Genomic DNA, 21,077 nt, shown 5'->3' on the forward strand with positions numbered 1-21,077 from the left:
CTCCTCTTGCATGGAGATTATCAGGCTGCCTTTGGAAGAACCAATGTTTCCAGCTGCTTCCACTGGGATGCTGCACCCTGAGCTGTGCAGTTTCACCTTACCCACACTCTGCTAGGAGGAGGGTTCTTATCTCACAGGTACAATGAGGTAAAATCTGGCATCAGCTGAAGCAGGTTAGGGAACAGAAGTGCCACTTAGGCTACAGTTTGAACTGGTATATTCCTGATATATATTCCTTCTTTTCCACATCTACTGATAACTCTCTGGTAGACACATATTCATATTTTAAATTGGATAGAAAACAGGTAATAAAAAACCCAATTGTGTGACAAATTATTCCCTCCTACTTTTTTGTTGTTTGGGGATGGGGGGGTTGTTCTGTTTGGTGTTTGTTTGTTTGTTTATTTGTTTGGGGTTTTTGTTGGTTTTGTGGGGTTTTTTATTCAAGAATCTTGGTTTTGTTTTACCATTTAACAAATAAATGCAACATGATCCCTCAATTCTTAAATGGACATGTACAAGTCAAAATGCCTCGTGCCTAAAACATCCTGCACTTACCCAATACCTACAACTAACTTGTTTATATTCCAGTATAACCAATAGATATCTTCTTTTAGGTATGGTAAAAGTAACAAGATTGATTTCTCAATGAATCATGTTGCCTGCACCAGAAATATTATCTTTAGTATTTTAATAAACTGGTTTCTGAGAGTTGCCAACCCCTGACAGATAAATTAATGCAATAAACTTGTAATGGCTCAGAGCAGGTCAGTGTCTGGGAGCTGCTAAGAACATCCTCAACAGCCCCCAGCAATTCTGGAAGAAGTTGGTGTAGGTTCTCTGGACAAATGTGTTTTCAGCTGCACCCCAGCAAATGATGCTGTCCATGGGGTAGTCAACTCTCCAAAAGCAGCTCTTACAGCTAGCTGGGTACATAACCTATGACTTGAGAGATATCTATGATGCCTGGCAAACACATTTTTTTGGGGGGTTTTATACCATAATTTCTTGAAAGGCAAAACTATTTTTCCAGTTTTCTATAGTGGATAATTTAGTTTCAGTCTGTAATATTCAGTTATTCCAAAAGGCTTTGTTTGGTCTGGGAATCTGTCACAGCAGTTTTGGTTGGTTTTTTCCCTAAAGAAAAAGGAAATGTACTCTCTTGTGTCAACACAAGTTAAAAGAATTATTGTACATGAATTCACTCTTCAAATCTCTTTAGTGCTAACGAGATGTGTATGCACATACATAAAAGTAAAACGTTCCCTATTTAATATTGAAAAGGACATCAGATGTAGCAAACTCCTGAGGTCTAGAGCAGCTAAAGAGAAAATACTGTTTCTTCTGATGTGCAGAGATCACCATCTGTCTGTCTAGGAATGGCCAATTTTTGGAGACATTTCTTCTCTCCGAGGTCCACAAATACTCCAACAAAAGGATTAAGGAGAAGCATAGAGCCATTCTAAAAGCTGTCCAAATTATTCAGTGATCACTATGTGGTTTAATTAGTTAGTCTAGTAGCTTTATTTACAGCCTCAAATATTTGAGTCTTCTAAGTTGTCAGTCAGCACAAATAAAGTAGCACTTGGTAGAAATCATGACTGCTCTGGAGATTGAGTGCTAGCAGAGGAATACAACATTTCTAATGTATGTGCTTAGAACTGAAGATGATTTTTATACAGAGATTTCTGGAGAGGGCATATATAAATAATATTTAATATCACTTAAATTGCTGGCTGGAATGAGAGAAAGGGCTGATAAAATAGACATGGGGCACAATAGCAATTTTCTTCCTGAATGTATTGCTGCCATGAAAATTCTCTGGAAAGCATCAGGCTTCAGAATCAATTACAGTTTACAAATGAGCCTTGCTTCCATGCCAGAGGCTGGGTTTGGAGTGTGCCTTTGGGTAATGCCTTGCTGTAATGCACGGGCAGTGGAGTGCAGGATTTTGCACCTCAGGGTCATTAATGTGGTCCAGCAGCTCCTGGGTGCCACAGTGCAGGGACAGAGCTCTGTGAACAGGCTGGGGGTCTGCAGGGAGTGCAGGCCAGCTGCACACACCACTCACAACCCCAGACATACTCCATGGGTTTCAGAGGCTTTTAGCACCCTTTGACTGCGGCTGCAACTGCATTGGGGCAAAACAGTGAAAGTCCTCAGCTGCAGACACATCCAGGGCTCTGTGCATCCCAGGCTTTGGCAAGGGAAGGCTTAAGGCAGTGGCCCCAGTCTGAACCTGAGCTGCAACACATCTCAGTTACATCTGGATGTCAGAGATGGATGAGCTGGGGATTTTACAGGCACAAAAGTGAGCATATCACCACCAAATCATCTGTGAGCAAAGATGAGGAACTGTGCTCAAGACTTTAAGGACTGGTTTGGAAACCAGTCCCTACAAACTAAATCCTTTGGATTTAATTTGTGTTTTGAGGAATCTGATCTTTGTACAGTTTCCTGGAAGCTGGACTCATTATTCCAATTACTGACTTGATTAATATTTACACACACTTCCAGGAATCAGTATTGCAAGCTTTTCAGAAATAAAAACCCACAAGAGAATGAAAACAAAATTAAATTTTACATTTACATCTCAAGCTTTTGTAATTTTCTTCTTTCTTTCTTTGCCAGAAAAATCTCACACCTGCCTTGAACAGGTGAGGTAAATGGCATTATGGAAGACTTAAATTGTTTTCAGTGATATGAACATTAAAGTCCTGTGCTTTGGATAGTTTTCATTGCAAAGAAGTAGAAATATTCATCACTTCTGTGAGATATTCAGATTATTTAAGTCAATGAGAATAGATTGACTGAGATTTAAAGCAAAACGTTCCAAGATTACAGACAGGGGACTTGCAGAATAAACTGATTGCAAATCCAGAAGCAAAAGTGTGTTTCTAATTTAGTTGTTTGGTTATTTTTTTTAAACCTGCCACCACACTGAAACATCAAGGTGATGATGCAGTTGTTCTTGTAAGATCTTCTGTGCAGAATTTTTTTCTCCCTGTTACACACTCCCATGGTGTCAAATGCATTTGTGAACCCATACAAATCACCCAGATCAGAAGGGCTTGGCAGAAAGAAATCTGATGTGAGATTTTGTGCTTTCATAGAAAAAAAAATTTCCATCTCCCTACTGACTTCCATTTGCAGCTTTATTTTTCCTCATTACTTTTACTTTCTCACTGGTATTTTACTTTCATCACCTGGATCAGCTCAGCAAAACCCAGAGAACTGCAATGTAGCTACATCACAGAAAGGTGTGTGCACACCTACACACATCCACAACCACACAGAGCAGGTTTTGTCACTGCCCCTCTTCCCCCACAGTTCTTTTCTAAAGGAAGATTTAATTTGACTGGAGATGTGTGTGATGATTAACTCCCTGCTGGGCAGCCACAGGGGTTTCTTCCCCCAGGGCTGGCAGCAGTTTTTAGAGGGATGTGCATGGCACTTGCACTGCTAATCAGGAGAGCAGGAGGATGTCAGGAGGAGGGAGCCACCAGAAAGAATGGCTGCAAGGAAGGAATTAATATGCCCCATTCTCTGACAAATTATAGCTCCCCTCCATCTGGCTCCTTCGGGAAAGGAATCACAGGCCTTCCTTCACTTCCCAAAGTGAATGTCTTACTGCTCAGCATACATGGACTCTGCTCACCTTTCTGCTTCCAGTCCCTTCTGCCTGCTCTGAGAGCTCTTCTGCTGCCTCCTGACAGCCAGGTTTTAACCCACATCAGCTCAGCTCCTGCTGCATGCTCCCCTTGCCCTTTGAGTGATACCTGCACCATTCCTGCTGTCTCTCCTTTAATTTCCACTCTTTTACATTTTTAGCAGACTTCTGGCATTTTAATCCAACTCTAGCAAACCCAGTATAGTCAGAAACATTATTAGGAACACAGTGACAGAGTCCTGGTGGTGGGAGAGTCTCCTCAGAACATGTAGAAGCCCTGTTACTCACCACATTTTAAACCTTGAAAACGGAAGAAAAGCTGTTTAATATGTAATATTACATATTGGTAATATGAAGGGAAGGGGAGCCAAAAGGATTCTGAGATTTTTTTTCTCTACAGACCCTGTGCACTTGTCCTGTGTGTTCATTGTGACTCCTTTCTAAGGCTTTACAAATTGATGGACACCTCTCCTCTCCATGCTTTGCTGCTCCTTTCACACTGCCTGCTCTCCTAATCCTGTGCCCAAACTGAGCTCCATGCTGTTATGCCTCCTGATTCTACACGATTTTGCTTCTTGAACAGAACTTCAATGATTTTCTTAAATAAGTGCCTTCCTCCTTCAGTCTGTCAGCTACAATATTATTTTAGACCTTATGCAGAAAATCACACCAAGTACCCCATACTGATACACAGAAGAGAAATTTCTCCTGCAACAAAGCCAGGAGAGGGAAAGTAACTGTTTCTTATGTTAATTTTTTCATGATTACTACTGTAGCTAAAACCATGAGACAATAAGGGATAGCTCTCAGAAATGGCATAAATTTTTTAGAAATTACCTTTTCTCCCAGGAGTCAGTTAGGTAAAACACCACTAAGAATGGCTTCATCCCTCTGAAGTGAGAACTGCTTTTACATTAAAGGCAATGTATAATGTACATTCAAAAATTTGATAAATCAGACATAGGTTTAGGTAAATAAATTACAAGTTGCCAAAATTTTAGAGTTTAGATTACACAGATTTAGATTATGCTCGACTGACGTTGATACAATCAGTTTACACAATTTCAATAAACCATTAATACAAAAGAATCCTAGATAGGAATCTTCTTTCCAGGGTGGTATTATTAAAGTACTTCCAAGTTTTGCTTTACTGACACCGAGCCAGGCTGCATGCCACTGTTCAGGCTTTATAATCCGTTGCCAAATGCTTCTTTATAAAGTAAAAAACCCAACAAACCAAACCATAAAACCCCACAAACACAAAAATCTAACAAAAAACCTACTCTTTGTTATACACAAGATTGGTGATACAAGGTTTTGTTCAGTGCTCATAAATTTGTTCAGAAAATTATGATCTGATTTTAAAAGTTCTCCTGATAGAGAGATGCTAAAAAAATATATTCTTTTTTTTCTAGCTTTCTTCCCACTGTATTCCACCTCTCCTGATTCAGGTGGGCTGGAAAATACAGTAATTGGAAAAGAAATCTTGTAAAAAATAAGAACAAGAGGAGGTCCACTCCCACTCCTACTGAAGTCAGTAGAAACATTTCTATTAGCTTCTGCAATCCCTGTATCCAGATACTGAAAAATCAGCTCAAGATTTCAAAGAGAAAAGTCCAAATCTTCCTTGGGCTGAATGTCAACCCCTCATGATTCTACTGTGTCTCCAGTTTACACTCTGGTGCATGACCACATGTTCTCATACTTGCTCTTACTTCAGTTGCAAACCAAAATCTGATGTTAAAAATCACCCAGAAAATCCCACAACACCATCCTTCAGTATTGTTTGCTGAAAGATGGCAGAAACATTGCAGAATTATCTTTAAACAGTGGATGAGTGGATGGTGGTTGCTAGTTTGACCACAGATATACATTTATATATATATATATGTACATACATACACGTAAACAATCTCTATATACATATTATAAGTACAATAATAAAAAAATTGTAAAAATATTAATTTTACTCAAATACCTGATTAAAGTGATTAATCTTAAGTTGCATTATGTGATGCATCCCGTTGGCATGTGTTAGAAGCCCTAAAAACCTACGTGAGCTGCAGTTAAAACCAGAGTTCTGCCCTTCCGCCGTCGCCTGGTGCCATGCCAGCAGTTACGTTGGAGGGGGGCCCTCGTATCTCAGCATCAGCTTGAAGGAGCGAGCAAAGTTGTTGGCCAGGGTGCAGCTGTGGCTCTCTCTCTCTGCCAGGGGCAGCAGGAAGGCCAGGAGCAGGAGCAGCAGCAGCAGCAGCTGCAGGGGAAGCGCGGCCCGGCGCACGCGATGCAGGAACGAGCACGGGCCTCCAGAGCGCTCCTGGGAAACACAAAGCAAAGAGCAGCTCAGGAAAAGACATTGCTGGGGAGGTCTACTTCAAATACAAACACATTGCTGGGGAGGTCTACTTCAAATACATTGCTGGGGGGGTCTACTTCAAACACATCAAACTGCCAGGGAGAAGGTCAGAACAGCCCCTGTTGTCCTAGGCCTAGGACCCAGCCTGGGTGCTGGGCACACTGAGGGTGACTGAAGTTAAATTGTGTCTTTTAGAAGAATATTTCAATATTTTCAAGAATTCCCTGCTGGAAACTGTTGTTTTCTAGAAGGAAAACACTGCTGACTTTCTAGAAATTTTCTAGAATTGCTTCCAAGCCCATTTTCCCAAGTGGTGGTCACACATGCTCATGCCCAAGGTGTTGACTCATCCCCTCACAGCCACCATACAGCACAGAAGGTCTGTGTTTGCTGCTCTCCAGTCAGTAAAATGAGAGTGCTGGTGCCTGGAAGAGAGGAGCAGCTTCTGCTCTCCATCAGCACAAAGGAACTGCATTTGCAGCTCATCCAGCCCCAAGTCATCTGCCCTGCAGCACCATGCACTGGCTTTGGGGTCTGCAAGACTGGAGGTCAGAAAAAAGGCCCCACAGTGCAGCCTGCCTCAGTATACCTTATACCTTTCCAGACCCAGCTTAAAACTTTATGTGATGCAAAACAATGAGAGAAACACAACATTGATAGTGAAGGAGACACTAAGGCCACACCTATTTCTGTGCAGCCCTTGGGGACACACGCAAAGGAGTCCCATTACACCTTGCTCTGTACAGGTGCAAACCTAGACTAGGTCAGTTAATGTCATAAATGTAACCTGGTTTAGCATGACCAGGAAAGAATATATCTATGGCTACAGAATTCAGAAAAGATTAATTAAGAAGGGAGATTTCCACTGGCAAGATTCCTGGGTAACTCCTGCCAATGAGCTGAACTGTGTGAGTTTCCAAAAAAAAAAAAAATCAACTCTTTTGAAAAGAAATCTGATAAAAAAGGCTCAATAACCCACTTATTTTATCAAACTAGGATTTATACAATGAACATAAATACAGTTCTTAATCAGCTACATTAGGTACCAGCCTACATCATAAATGTCAGCACAGAACATCCACTGGAGTAGGGCCCACACTTTCCACAAAAGAAAATTAATTTATTGTGTTCAAGTCACAGGCAATGTCAGTCCCACAGCAAAATTAGGGCTTCTGCTCACTGTGAGGTGTTTAACAGGCAATGCCTTTGTTGCACTATAGCACTGTTGCCTTTTTCCCAACCTGGAAATGAAATTTGAGATCATTTTGATAAGAAGGTAATATAATGAACATAAACTATCCATGGGAAACATCAGCAAAAAAGATATGGAGGAGATTGATGGTAGAAGAAAGTAATTATGCCTTTCACTTTTTTTAATGATCTCTTCCACTGCTTTCTAAATTACTCAGTCCCTTATAACTCCATATAAATGCCTACAGAATTAATTACAAAGGTAAATACACAGCTGCAGTTACACATCATGAGACAGGTGTGCTGCAAAATCCTTCTGTTGTAGTTGGTTTGCTTCCATTATATTGAATGGCTGCTGAGATTTAATTATTGTGTCAGGCAGATGTAGAGGCAGCAGAGCAGCAGCTGCTTGCTCTGTCATTTCTGGCCCACAGTACCTGGGCTGTAATTTGTTCCCTGAGGCCAAGGAAATGTCAGGTCCCTGGGCACTGGAACTGTCAGTGGATAAAGTCTACATGCCAGGGTGTGAGTGGGACTGACTTTGAGCACCACTGGGCAAGTTCCCTGGGTACAGTGATTATTTACCTTGAAATCAAAGCTTCACCAACCTGGCTGCCTCACAGGTATCATCTGCTCCTACTGTGACCTGTTCTCAGAGTACAAGGCATAAATAGCTATACTAATGAGACTTTCCCTTCTCTAGTCCGGACCTGAAATCCCTCTCATCCCCTGGATATCATCTACCTAAGGGCTGAACAAAGCCTGGAGGGTCTTCTGTGTTTACACTCTATGCTAAATCTATTATGCACAAGAGCAGCAGCCCCAACAATTGGCTGGAGCTCTCTGGGCTTGTCTCTGTAATGCCATGGATCAGCCACTTCTTGATGTGTTCAGTGTAAATCAGTGCACTGTCATCCACAGTTCTGTCTTCATTGACAAAGATTTCTCATTCTTCATTGCATCCTAATACCCAGCAATATGACAAATACATTTATCAGAGTGCCCTATCTGTAAGGAAAAAGACTCTTGCCAGGTTCCAGAATGCATGAACAAGCTTGTTTGTAGATATTAACAGCTGGAGTCCTGTCAGTGGAAGATGCAATTTGAGTTAATTCTGCACTAGGACAATTCAAACCATGCTCTTTGTCCTACCACTAAGGCACAGTAAGTCTTAATGCTGATGTTACTGGGAAGGATCCTGAGAGTTCAATACTTCATTCCAACTGGAATCCTCAAAAATGTTCTCACAAACTCAAACTGGGACTTAGAAATCAATCCACCTCTCACTGACACAGTTGTGAGGACCACCAGTCTTCCTAGCAACACCTAAAACTTCTGTTTTACTGCTGTCAATCCTTCAGAATTTTTTTTGAAAGCTACTTCAATCTGAAACTGTTCTTTCATTGCCAGGCCAGCTGCAACAGCTCTCTTCCCTGTTACATCTTTCTGCCTGTGAACTGGTGGGAAATGTGAGTGTTTCCAGTTGTGCCTTGTCTCTGTTCCTGCCACAGCCCAGGCAGCAGATATGGTCACTCAGGCCTGTCACTGCTTTCCTGTGATGACCACATTGCCAGTTAGCCACTGTTTTTCCTACCCTGACTCTTCTGCCAATCCAGGATTTGACTCTGCCTTGATTTCTACAGCAAAGACTATTAATAACCCAAATAACATTTCAATCTCATCATTTCTCGAAGTGCTCTTAGATACACTGGAAGAAGCTGTAAAATAGTATTGCTTTTCACAGCTCATCCTCCAGAAAGAATTAATGCAAAATGGATTTATTAACAAGCTCTCATTTGCTCTCCTCTGAGCTTTCTGCAGAGGAGGATACTCAAGCTAACCACAGCAGCTCCTAGCATTAGAAAAATCAGTGGAGAGAGAGTTATCTTGGGGCAGAACTTCAGAGAAGGGGAAATATTTTGCCCTTATCTGCTACTTCTCTCCCACCTGCTTGCTGGGTTTATAGGTATTTGTGTTCAATGAACTTTTGTCTTCAATGCCCAGTTTCTCTGTTTTGTTTGATCACACAGCAAGGTCAGAATGTTGTATTTTAGACTCCATTTGTTGTCATGGGAATGACTCAGCTATAGCAAACATAGTATTATGATGCCTCTGCAGGACTGAAAATGAGGCCCACAGGAGCTGTGAGGGTTTGGTGTTTTCAGTAAATTTGCAATGATAAACCCTTAATAAATGAGGGCCTCAACCTGCACACACTGAAATCCACAGGAGATTTATCATTAATTTCAGTGTCTGCAGTGGGATTATGCACAGGAACAACCAAATAAAGTCAGGATCAGGAACTGCTTGTCTGTGGAGGTCAGCAGGTATCTTACAAATGGATTCATTAGTTATATGCCCAAGTTGTTGTGACATGAAACCTTCATTAGTTCCATTGCTTTGTGCTTGCTGGAACAATGATTTTTTTTTTTTTTTTGTGGTTTTTGTGGGGGTTTTTCATGTTTTTTTTGTGAAACTATGAGAGGTGTTAAATGATAAAAGAAAATTGAAGGAGACACAGTAAATTTTAATAGAAAAGATGATACATTTGGAAAAAGCATGGAAAATTTGAGGCACTGACTCCCTTTCAGAGGATGAAAAAAACAGCACTTCAATTTTACTACGTCAAGATATTCTTTGAGATCTGTGATGTGAAAAAGAGATGCTTTCAGGATGTAGTGACCTGAGACCATGGCCCCCACAGGAAATTCAGGAAGCCAAGGTACGAACCTCTGCTCTGCTGGACTCAAAGTGATCAGGGTCCTGGAGTCAGGACACACTTCCAAGCATTCAGCACATCACTCAGGGTTAGAAAAGGACAGCCTAACACAGTTCTACCTTTGCAAGAGACAGTTTGAATATATCATTTCCATATGAGATGGAAGGTTGATGATGAGAAAGATGAGAAGGTTGGAACCACAGCCCTTGCTACACAGTGGAATTTCACTTTCCCAATCACTCCAGCTACTGGCATCAGTACAGCTGCCACCCAGCACCCACAGTGCCTGCAGTGCATGCGTCAGATATAGACTCCACTAAATATTCTGAAATCAAATCTTCCTCTGAGAAAAACTGGCAAAGCTCCAGTGAAGTCAACAGACTTTTAATTTCCACCATCTTAGAATAACAGTTGGAATACCTGGGTATTGAGCCAAAGTGTCAGAGATATTTCTGAAACACATATGGAAAAGGAATAGGTTGGCATTTAAAAGGAAAATATACTTTTCAAGTTCACCATCAGGAGTAAATGTCCTCCCTCTTCTCCCTCAAAACAACAGGACAAGCAAGGACTGTCAAGGGGTGGACAGCTGTGTTTTGTGTAATGCTAAATGCATGCTTGCTCCAAATGAACTGCACTGGCTGTGAAAATTCACATTTGTACTTGATTCATGTTGGGGCGTTTGAGTGACAAGCATGGGTTTGGATCAGGGAGTGCTCAGCAGCTCAATCTGTTTGCAGTTAATAACTCCCGGCCAAGCGCACCGTGGAAAATCACTTGGATGGGAAACAGCAGAAAAGCACTTTAGAACTTGCTACAGAATATTCTTGTGTAAGTTGCTGAAGTGTTTTACTAAAAATCAGTGTCCCCCCGGTTTGCTATTGACCACATTCCAGGATATAAGAAAACACACAGTTAATCTGTGTGAGAGAGCAGAGCAATATAGCATCTCATACCAGCCTCATTAGCAGAGTTTTGCTGCTGCTTGTATGTCACCAGCGTGCCTGACAAAAATCATACCTGCACCACTGAGTCAGTCATCCAGCAGAGAGAAAATATTTAGTCTGGATTTATTCCTCTTACCTCAGAGTATTTCCTGCTGCCTGAAAACTCCTGCTCTACCTAGGGACAAAGAGACCAGTGCCGTAGTGTCCTACAGGCATGACACACAGACACCAGCAGCCATTCCACTTTGTGCCAGGGCTGTACCCAGCCCAGGTATCCTCTGTTCTACAGCAGCTGGCACAGATGCATAGGTAGTAAGGCAAGCATAAATAATTTCTCCTTAATATTCTCAGCCTCCAGCTACTTTCAATTTAGGCAGTTTCCTGAGCCTGACAGGACTTGCTCATCTGTTTAACATTCAGGGAATCTTTCTTCCAGATACTTGTCCAGTTTCCCCTTAAACCTACACAAAATACACAGAGTCCTCAATGTTCTTTAGCAAGGAGATCCAGCTGGCATGAAGAACAAATAATCTTTGTTAGCTTTGAACCTGGCTCCTGGTTCATTCTACAAGAGATGGAGAGTCAACCATCATCTATGCTCTCAGAATAAATTGTGATGATGTGAAACCCTAAATTAAATGCCTAGGCAGGATGAGTCCAGGCCTACCTCCACAGTGGGGAGGTCACAACATATTGGGCTCAAACTCCCTACAGCAATAGGGACAGAGGAAGAACTTCCTAACAGGAAGAATAACTAGGCCTTGGAAAGGATCACCTACACAGGTAAGGATTCTACCTCATTATTCCTCTGAGAATAACTAGAGCTGCCAGGAAGGCTGAAACAACAGCCTGCCATACTGAAAGGAATGTTGGAGATGAAGTGGAGTATGCCTGGACAGGAGTGTTAAGCAGCACCACTAGTTTTGGTGAAGCAGCTGCCGTATCAGTGCCATTTTGTCTCAGAGGCCCTGTGCTTCTGCCACTTGAGATCCCACTGGGTACTTCCTCAGCTGTCACTCACAGAGGCAGGTTATTGACAACAAGAGATCAGTTCCAGGGGGATCACAGGCTGCTCTCTCAAACCAAAGGAAATTGGGTTTTTTTACCTGAGTGTGAGATCGCTTGGAGCTGGGCTTCCCATCAATTCTCAACTCAGAGCCATGAATGTCCCTCTCCAAGATAAACAACACATTGCAAATCACAGCTGGCCTTCTCAAGCAGGAAATAATTCAGGGGAGTTGGATACTACTGTCTCCGCAGAATTGAGCATCCAACATGCTCCTGAGCAAGGCACAATCCCATAAACCACATCAGGAACTAAGATCAGCCTCTGTTGATTGGAGGTTATGTGGCCTCTGCAGAAGGACACTGAGACCCTGAGTTCAGAGCTGTATTTTCCTACAAGCAAACACTGCCCAGGGTAGGCAACCAGCAGTGAGGAATAACTCAGGGAGGCTGGGACTCCATTGATCCCTGTGCTTATCATTTTCCTTTGCATAAAGAGCTACCAGAATGAACCAGAATGCTGAAGAGAGGTTAACTGCAGCCACAGGAGCAATTTTAGCTCTGACATTTTCCATCTTCAGACTGCTTGACTTTGCAACCTTAATGTTCCCGTCAATTCTGACATGCATAAGCATATGCATGTAAATAGGTAAGTGTACAGGCAAATTAAAGACTGTTTTCTTCCTTAGGGAAGATTCCCCATGGCTGGGGGATAATCTAGAATCTTCCATGGAGGCTTCATTTAAAAGAAGCAGAAAACAAGCCAGCAGTTCATATCTGAGGTTTCAGCAGCCACATGTGGTGGGTATTTCAGAATTTCTGCTGCAAAGTCACTTAGAACCAAGCACTGTGCCACATGCTACTGTGACACAAATGGATTTATAAAGGTTAGCTTCTGTGTGCACATACAGCATGACATGTTTCCAGCATATCACAGGACAAGAGCTACAGACTGATCTGTTAAAGTAGCACTGATTTCTATAATTCCCTAGACCTAAGCAAGCAGAAAAAGACCTTAGTCTTCTATATTCAAGAAGACAGGCAAATAAAACAACTTTTTCCAATTTCCAACTTCCACTCATCCTTGCAAGTTGAAATAAACTAATTAAAATAAGCATAGAAAGAATAAAAACTGAAAGAAAGACAAAATGTTCTGGAACTTGCAGAAGAAATTATTGACATCAAAAAGCTGGTTTATTATGTCAATAATGTATATATCCAGCTGTTTTGCCAGTGACTTCTCTCAAGTGACTTCTCTCAAGTCAAGATCAAACTTTTCTTAAACTTCAGCAGTCACTATACATAATTTAATTATATTTGCACTTTGTTTAAATACTTCAAAAATGCGATGGCTTACTTTTAAATAAATAATAGGTATAAAAATTAGAGGTAATGATTAGAAGTGTTTTTCTTACAGTGCCTTTAACAGCTGTGTTAAAAACCTGTTTTTTCAGGTGCATACTGAAAACTGGTTGCATTCTGCTATTGCTCAACAAATGTCTCTCTGTCCTTACCTTTCAGTTAGGACATGAAATTATATCTGCTGAGAAAATCATTCCAAGATATCTCCTTGGTGAAAATCTGCAGCTAAAGGACAGATCTCTTCACATAAAGCAGGGAGCACCAACCACCTGCCTAACTAACACCACATGAGCATGACAGGAAAGAAAGAACCAGGTGTCCTGGGGAGCAGGATGGCACCTCTTGCACCAGCACTGCTGCAGGCAGAGCACTGGCAAGGCACAGGTGTGGCAGGACCAGATAAATAACAAACAAAGAGCCCCAGCTATCTAACATTTGGGGACACTGCAATGTAAATTGGAAAATTATATGAAACCTCCAGAAATAAGAGCACACAGGCAGGGAGTCTCCCAGGTGCAGTAATGTGAAGGGAAGCTTGTGAGCCTGCTGGGAAAGGAAGGGGATGCTGCTCCCGGCTCAGCATACCTAACAGTGGGTCTGAGTTAGGAATGGGCAGGTAGGATTTTTCTGGAGGTGGTTTTTTTTTTTTTTTTTTTTTTTTTGACTAAGTTTTCTTTCTGAGCAAATATCACTGAAGGAAAAAAATAAGTCTATCTGCTAATTTTTAATGCTAAGGTGCCCTTTGTCCTGTGTTTGGGTCATGGTCTAATTCCCAAAACAGGTAAGCACAGGCTTATAGGCATAATGATGAAAAAAAAAATAATGGACAGATATTACAGATATTAGCATTACCTATAAAAGAGGTATTGAAAAGTGAGGAAAAGATACCTTTTAATAAGTCTTTTTCATTTTACTAAGACTGTAATTGTACAGAAGATTTTAAGTGTGTAACACCTGAGGAAAACACTTTCAGTAGAGAGGCACCAGCACCACAGAATGCTGTGTTTTTCTTCCACGAGGAGCTCCCATCATATCTGCACTTGGGCAGAGCAGAGCACAGCACTGTTTTCTTCCTGGCAAGCTGTGGCAGCTCTTGCTTTGCAGTTTCCTGAATGACTGCATTAATTTGATTGACTCCAGATCAATGGTGTCTCTAAATAAGATTAAATTACATGTTCCTTCTGCCTGTATGTTACAGGAGATTACTCTTAGCAGAATCTCAAAGGAAGCAATTAGCTGACCACTGATGTAATGAATTCTAATTATTTTGTTTGTACAAACAATAAAGCCAGATCGTTTGTTTAGCAAGGAAGTAATTACTCTGAGAACTTGAGAAAATAAATCAAACAGTGCTACCTAGACCTGTAAATAATGAACCTTCTACTTCCCATTTATGCTAAGAATGCTCATGGAATATTTTCAGGTAGCTGGGAGCCAACCTTTGAAAGTAACATTTATCATAGTTATTATTGAGCACTTGCTTGATTATGTTCTTGAGTGTGCTAGGTACCCTGCAGAAATATCCATCTACATTGGCTGTCACTGGCACCTGCTAAAAATTCACTGCAGCCAGTGCAATTTCCTGCAACTGCTTTTTGTTAATCAACAAGAAGTCACTCACATCACAATCATTAGGCTGTTCTGCTCCTAAGGGCACCAGTGGCAGGGGCATGTCCTCAGCAATGGATGAATGATCAGGAGAAAAAGCACATTACTATACATGGAGCAGGCTCTATTCTGCCCAACATCTGGCCATGTAGGCTAGAAATGGAATCAAATCAGAAGGCAGTCAAATGAGAATGGTTCTAGCTGGGTCTTCCCTTCTCCATGCTGATCTCTGCTGCTGCAAAATATTCACAGCTCCAGCAGGAGAGACAAGCAGAGTCACTGGGGACCTCGTGCTGCAAAAAGCAGAGAGCACTCCAAAAATACCTCAACTTCTGCCACTTCTGCTGATTTTGTGTGACTCAAGAGCATTAGGGAGCTGACAAATTAGAGATAACCTGAGCCTATTTTATACAAACTCACTGCTTGTTGCAAGCACAGTGATGCAGCCATCTGCACTTCCTGCAGATACCAACTCCTGAGATCAGCCATTCCCTTCAAGGCAGTTGGCTTCCTTTACCATAGCATTGAAAAGATATTCATGCATACAAAAATATTTTGCTTAATCTTTCTTTCGTTTCCAGCCACATTTTAGGTGTTAAATCTGAATTTAAAGTAAACTGCATGGCCTAGAATTCTGCAGTTGGCCTGGTTTTCCTCTTTTCTTAAGCCAAACAGTGATACACCCAAAAGGGATCAGCATTATTTTCTGGCTCTCTTAAGTGGTGCTAAAAAATCTTATGGCAACACTGTCTCACATCCTGATAAAACTTGAATGAAAAAAAAAAGACATTACTGCTTCCAGCACTTGGATTCTTGTAGTGTTACTGTTTAAACAGAGAATAAAAGCCCTGAGGTCAGTGAAATCTCACTGAAGTGAGCAGGGTATAAGTTACAGCAACATCTGTACTGGCTGAAGGGAAACTGCAAATCACTTGTTAGTGCAATGGGAGCCATTTCCCTCATGCTTATGAGGTATTTCAGTTCTTCAGTCCTTTCCACCCTGAGCTGTTTCTCTTTGTGTTCAGTAGCTATTAAAAACTCAGAGAATGGGGGGTTTTTTTGTGCTCTTGCTGTAGGCCTAATTGACAAATGTTTGCTGCCTGCCATTATGTTAAGCCAGTATCTCTGTAAATTAACTGAAGACTTTAGTCTAATTTGGTGAATGTAAGGGTGAATAAATACCATGTACCCCAAGGCACATGAGGCAGATAAATTAAAAATGGCATCTAATTGTACTGGAGACATGCTTATGCCTAAAGCTTTTGTTTTGCTTTCCCTACAAACAACTTTACCAATCAAACAACATGAAATCAGAGAATTCCCTGGTCAGTCTTCTGGAATATCCCTGTGAGCCTCTTCTAGGGAAAAGAAGCACTACTAAATGTTTTGGCTGCCTCTACACCAAGTATTAAAATGTCATACTGTTTTTCCAGCCTGAAAAATTCTGGTGACCTTACTGGCTGAAACAATTAATGCTGAGCCAGACAGGCAAGAACAGAAAGTCTTTGGGGGTCTTCAGCAAGGCTGAACTGCAGCCAAAACCATTGAGGAAGGTGTGAGAACTGCCTTAAACTGGTCACTACTTTGCTGGGTAAAAATATTGGAGCTGCTACTCCACATTTGAGAATAAGAGGAATATCTCATCAGAATGAGCAAAGTCTTGATTTCTGGCCATGCTTGAAGTGCATTGTACTGCACCCTTTAAATATTGGTCTCTTCTACAGAGGTGTTGCACCAGGAGAAATCAAGGGTTTGATTTACCTTGGAATGACTATGTGATTATGATCCTGCAACACATTACTCATCCAATCTCCTTTGTGTTGGGCAAATAAAGCCTTATTCTATTCCTTCCAAACACAAATGGAAAGTTAGATGACAGTACAAAGCAGAACAGTTTCTATAAACAAAGCAAATTGTGACAGAAAAATTTGCTGACTTTATGAAAATGGGATCAAAAGTACTGCTTGGTTTAATAAGAAACTGGCAGTATTTTGTTTTCTTTTAGCTTCTCCTTATCATCTCCTGTACTGCCTCTGTTTCTAATGTCATCACTTCAAAAAGAAAATCCATCACAGGAGGAATTCTGCTGCTTAGAATAAGGATTTAGTCTAATAGCATTAGACAAATCTCCTGACTTTCTCTGGCTTTCTGCATTAGAAAGAAGGTGGGCTGATTGATACAAAGCATTTTTTTTCAGAATGTCTAAAGAATTAGAAGTCCCATTTTCAAAATTATTTTAAGCACTTAACCATTAAATCCTTTAGATAGATATTTTGGCTCTTCCTAAGTCTCTTTTGAAAAATGAATTAAATTCATATAGCATGCAGATGTATAAAAACTGAGTTTCACTCCTCTCCTAAATATCCTCTCTAAATGGATATTTAGCTTCTAAAGATATAGTAAGCCTACTTCAAGAGTAAAATCTCTGGAATATTTTTCCATTTAAAAATCTGGAGAGAATCAACAAGTTCTTTAGGAGTGGCTCTTAATAAGCTAATTCATTTCAGGAATCTTGAGAAAAGTTTAAAACCATTTTCTGCAAAATGTCTGGTCAAACATTTTTTTAGCTTAATAATAAGAAACTGTCTTGCCTTTCTGAATCTGTCTGTTTCCTCCAAAGATCCAGCACTCTGTTTAAAAGAAAGAAAAAAAAAAAGAAAAGAAAAAAAAGAAGCAGGAAGTTAAGATCCCAGAAGAGCCTGTAAATGAGTATTCACCACACAGGAGATGTTTCTTTCATATTCATGGTCACCTGGACAGAGTGAACCAGCAGGAGATTTTTTTAATGGGCTTTTAACCAACATTAGGCAGAAAGATGACATGTTTTCAGGTTCTTGACTACTTGAATCAGATAAGCAGTTCTCCCAGCAATAGCTTTGACTTTACTGACACCTATCGACTATGTTAATGCTTACAGAAAAGTTTGGTTAACAAATCATGAGTCATTACAATCAATGGCAAACACAGAAATATGCTCTTTGTTAATAAAAGTCATGCTTACCTTCCATGCATTTTAAAGGATTCATGTTCTAAAAAAGCTCTGGATTTCAAGAAAAGGTTTCTCAAGGCAGAAAATTTTAAAATGCCTCAGATTTTAGGTGTTCAAGTTCAGATACCTTTGAAAGCACTCTTATACAGAAAGTACCAAATGCAAACCTGTAAATTCTAATCCTTTGATTATGGTATCTTGAAGCTGCTCAGAGTATTTAAGCTAGAAAAATATTAATTAATAATTATATATATTTATGCTAAGAACATGGGAGTATCTTTAGCTTGCCCTGGAATATCTTATATATGATGATGAATTCTGCCATCCTTAGCGTGTCTTATATATAACAACTAGGTAACTTCTTTAATAATTTGGTTTTTGAATTAAAATTTCTCATCTTTATTTCATTCCAAATCATTAACCTATAAGGACTGTTTTAAAACGGACTAGGTCCTTCTGTGCAGTTACTTTGAATCAGTTCAGTCAGTGACTATTCTGTCTCACAGCAGGAGACACAAATAATGAACAGTGAATATATTTTTACTGCAGGAACTGTCAAAAAATAACTCTATGGAGAATGGGTGGAGAAAGGACAGAAAATAGAAATCCATGTGCCCAGAACCAGGCACACACCCAAAGTATTTACACACACAGCTGCATGCCTCCTTGCCATTTACTATTCTGGTTTGAAACTTCCATCTCAAGAAATATCTTGAGCATTGCGTACAAAGGGGAAAAGCACACAACTCTTAATTAAGCAGACACACATGAATACTGCTGAAGTAAGACTAGCAATGTGAAACAACCTGAGAGAGCAATGGCACAGCTCAGCAGCTGTCACTTACTGGTGAGCTCAGGGCCTCTCTCAGCTTGGACTTGTAGAGCATCCATCGGTAGCGCAGCTCCTCCAGGTCCTCAGAACTTCCCACCACAGGATGAAGATGAAGGAGGTCCTCAAAGAGTTGCTGACCATGAGGCACACGAGACTGCATCTCCTAAAAGCAAAGACAAGGCTCAGCAGCAATTCAGGATTCAGGAAGTCCCCGCTTTTTAAATCAGCATTTGATAAAACAGTGGTTTACACACATGTTTATTTTGGTTGTTGATTTTTTGGCCTGAAATAATATGAAACTCACCTGCAGGACTCCTCTAGCCTTGGATATTCCCGTGTTTAGTTTCTAACAATCCAAAACATCTAACAAATTGCCATGGCATTTGGCTATACTCCACAGGAAGAGTGAGAACAAATATTGATTTGACACTGATTTTAATCAGCTTCTTTTAATGAACACCTTTGGCATAGCACACTGGAAATGTCCAGCCCAACAGCTAAATGCCAGGTGCTCCTTTCCCTTCTACTCTGGTTCTGCCAGACCTTTCCTAGTAGAAAGGATGAAAATTGTCCTAAATTCATGAGCTTCATCTACTCTAGAGTCTCATACAGCAGAGTGTATAGTGTTTGAATTTTTTGTTCTTGAGGATTTTTTGTGGTTTTTGGGGAGGTGGTGGGTTTTTGGTTTGTAGGTGGAATGGTTCTGGGTTTTGCTGTTGTTGTTTGGATTTTTTAAATTCTGAAAGAATTCACACTTATTGCATTATTTTTCCCCATCCACCCCCTGAAAACTAACCTCAAGTTGGCTCTGGTGTGCCTTAACTTCCTCTGCAGAAGATGGAGTCCCAGCAAGAATTTTGGTCAGTTTGGTATTTTCTCCTTGGAGCCACTCTTCAAAGTCATGTAGGAGTTTCAAGTGGCTGCTTGCAGTTTGCCCTTCTCCCATCTTCTCCTAGGATACAGAACAACAGGAACAAAAAAGCCCTCACTGTTATGTCAGACATTTCCTCTGAAGGCCTGACTGAAATGTTAACCTCCAACTTTGTAACCTACATATCAGATGAAGGCAATGAAACTGTTCTTGTGGAGCTGACATGAGAGAAAACACAGAGTCTCCATCTCACCTGCTTATGGTTGGGGTCGACATCAAAAAGGTGGAAAGCAGGTCTAGATATCCATCTGCTGTCCACAAATGCTCTTTTCTTCTTCTTCTTGTCAGCCACTGGTCTACTTAACTGCCACTTTTTGAGGAGGCTTGGAAACACAAAACCAGAGATATCAGGGCAGTGAACATCCACATTCTGATTGGGGCTATGGGAGACAGCTCTGGGGAAACAGCACTGTTGTTGTTATTATTATATCATTATTAATACTAATAACACTATTACTATTGAAGTTATTCCCAACCAGAATGTCTCACAGCTGCACCAGAACTCTAGTTCTAACATTTCTAAGTGTTTTGTTTTCTTTTATTTAGGGGACTAAAAATAATACTTTGGCAATATGCATTTCTTTCTGGTTACACAAGGCAGTACAATCAAGCCTTCTCAATTTTGTAATTTAGTTGTTGTGCCTATTCTGACAGTATGTATGAATACAATCATACATGCAGCACACCATTACATATTAATACAGACTAGCAAATATGAGCAGTATTTCAGCACTACACAGTGGAGGCAAAATAAATTAACTCTTCATTTCCTAGCAAAAGAGAAGATTCTTAGCTTACACTTCTGCAGGTTTACAAAAGGCATAAATCCCATTGCAGATACACCCTCCTTGGAGGCATCTCCAAGGAGAACAGGAAAATGAGACAGAACAGCACAAATCACCCAGTCTGTGCCAAATTTCCTCTGCCACAGGCTGGCAGAACAAGAGTGAGCCAGACCACAAGACACTGCCTACTCCAACACAAGGTAGAGGAAGATTCACAGACAATGTGGTTCACAGAGTCTTAAAATAGTTTTCTTAAAAGTAGTGATTTTCAGTTTACAGACAAATAAAATCTCATCTTGCTTCTAGCATGATGGTATGGCTGTTCACTTTCACAGCACGGAGCATAAAGTCTCAAGTGTGTCTGTTCTTACTCTAGTAAAAAGAGGCCTGTGGAAGGGACATAAGGAACACCTACACAAACACTTACTCAGTTGCCATCTCCTTCAGTGATTTCCACGACTCCCTCAGCTGATCCAGCTCTGTCTGGACATGGGCAGTCTCCTCTGGAGAAGAATTCTCCATGACCAGCTGGCCATGAGCTTCTACAAGGTTCAGCTGGATCTCCTTATCTGGAAACTCAGCCAGCAATCTCTGAAATGCAAAGCCCTGAAATTACTCCTAGTTATCCTGGGTAAAGTGGAGGCTATGTCAGACTGAAGGCCATGTTCAGTCCAGGACTATG

The 21,077-nt window shown here is 40.8% G+C and overlaps 1 protein-coding gene across 2 annotated transcripts in view; it reads right to left on the reverse strand.

Moving 5' to 3' along the window:
* Nucleotides 1-877: 877 nt before the first annotated feature.
* SYNE3 (spectrin repeat containing nuclear envelope family member 3) overlaps nucleotides 878-21,077 on the reverse strand; it is a 59,868-nt gene continuing 39,668 nt past the window's right edge. Inside the window, exons 13-18 of one of the 2 annotated variants that reach the window (XM_058025859.1) lie at nucleotides 20,823-20,986; nucleotides 19,804-19,933; nucleotides 19,476-19,631; nucleotides 18,693-18,842; nucleotides 17,450-17,488; nucleotides 878-5,987 (exon numbers count right to left, since the gene is read on the reverse strand). In XM_058025859.1, the coding sequence (XP_057881842.1) occupies nucleotides 5,787-5,987; nucleotides 17,450-17,488; nucleotides 18,693-18,842; nucleotides 19,476-19,631; nucleotides 19,804-19,933; nucleotides 20,823-20,986 (840 nt within the window). In that variant the 3' untranslated portion in view covers nucleotides 878-5,786. The remainder of the gene's footprint in view (nucleotides 5,988-17,449; nucleotides 17,489-18,692; nucleotides 18,843-19,475; nucleotides 19,632-19,803; nucleotides 19,934-20,822; nucleotides 20,987-21,077) is intronic. The other variant, XM_058025860.1, reaches the window with a different exon arrangement.

Source organism: Melospiza georgiana, chromosome 6 (assembly GCF_028018845.1).
Source record: "Melospiza georgiana isolate bMelGeo1 chromosome 6, bMelGeo1.pri, whole genome shotgun sequence".
NCBI classification, from domain to species: Eukaryota; Metazoa; Chordata; class Aves; order Passeriformes; family Passerellidae; genus Melospiza; species Melospiza georgiana.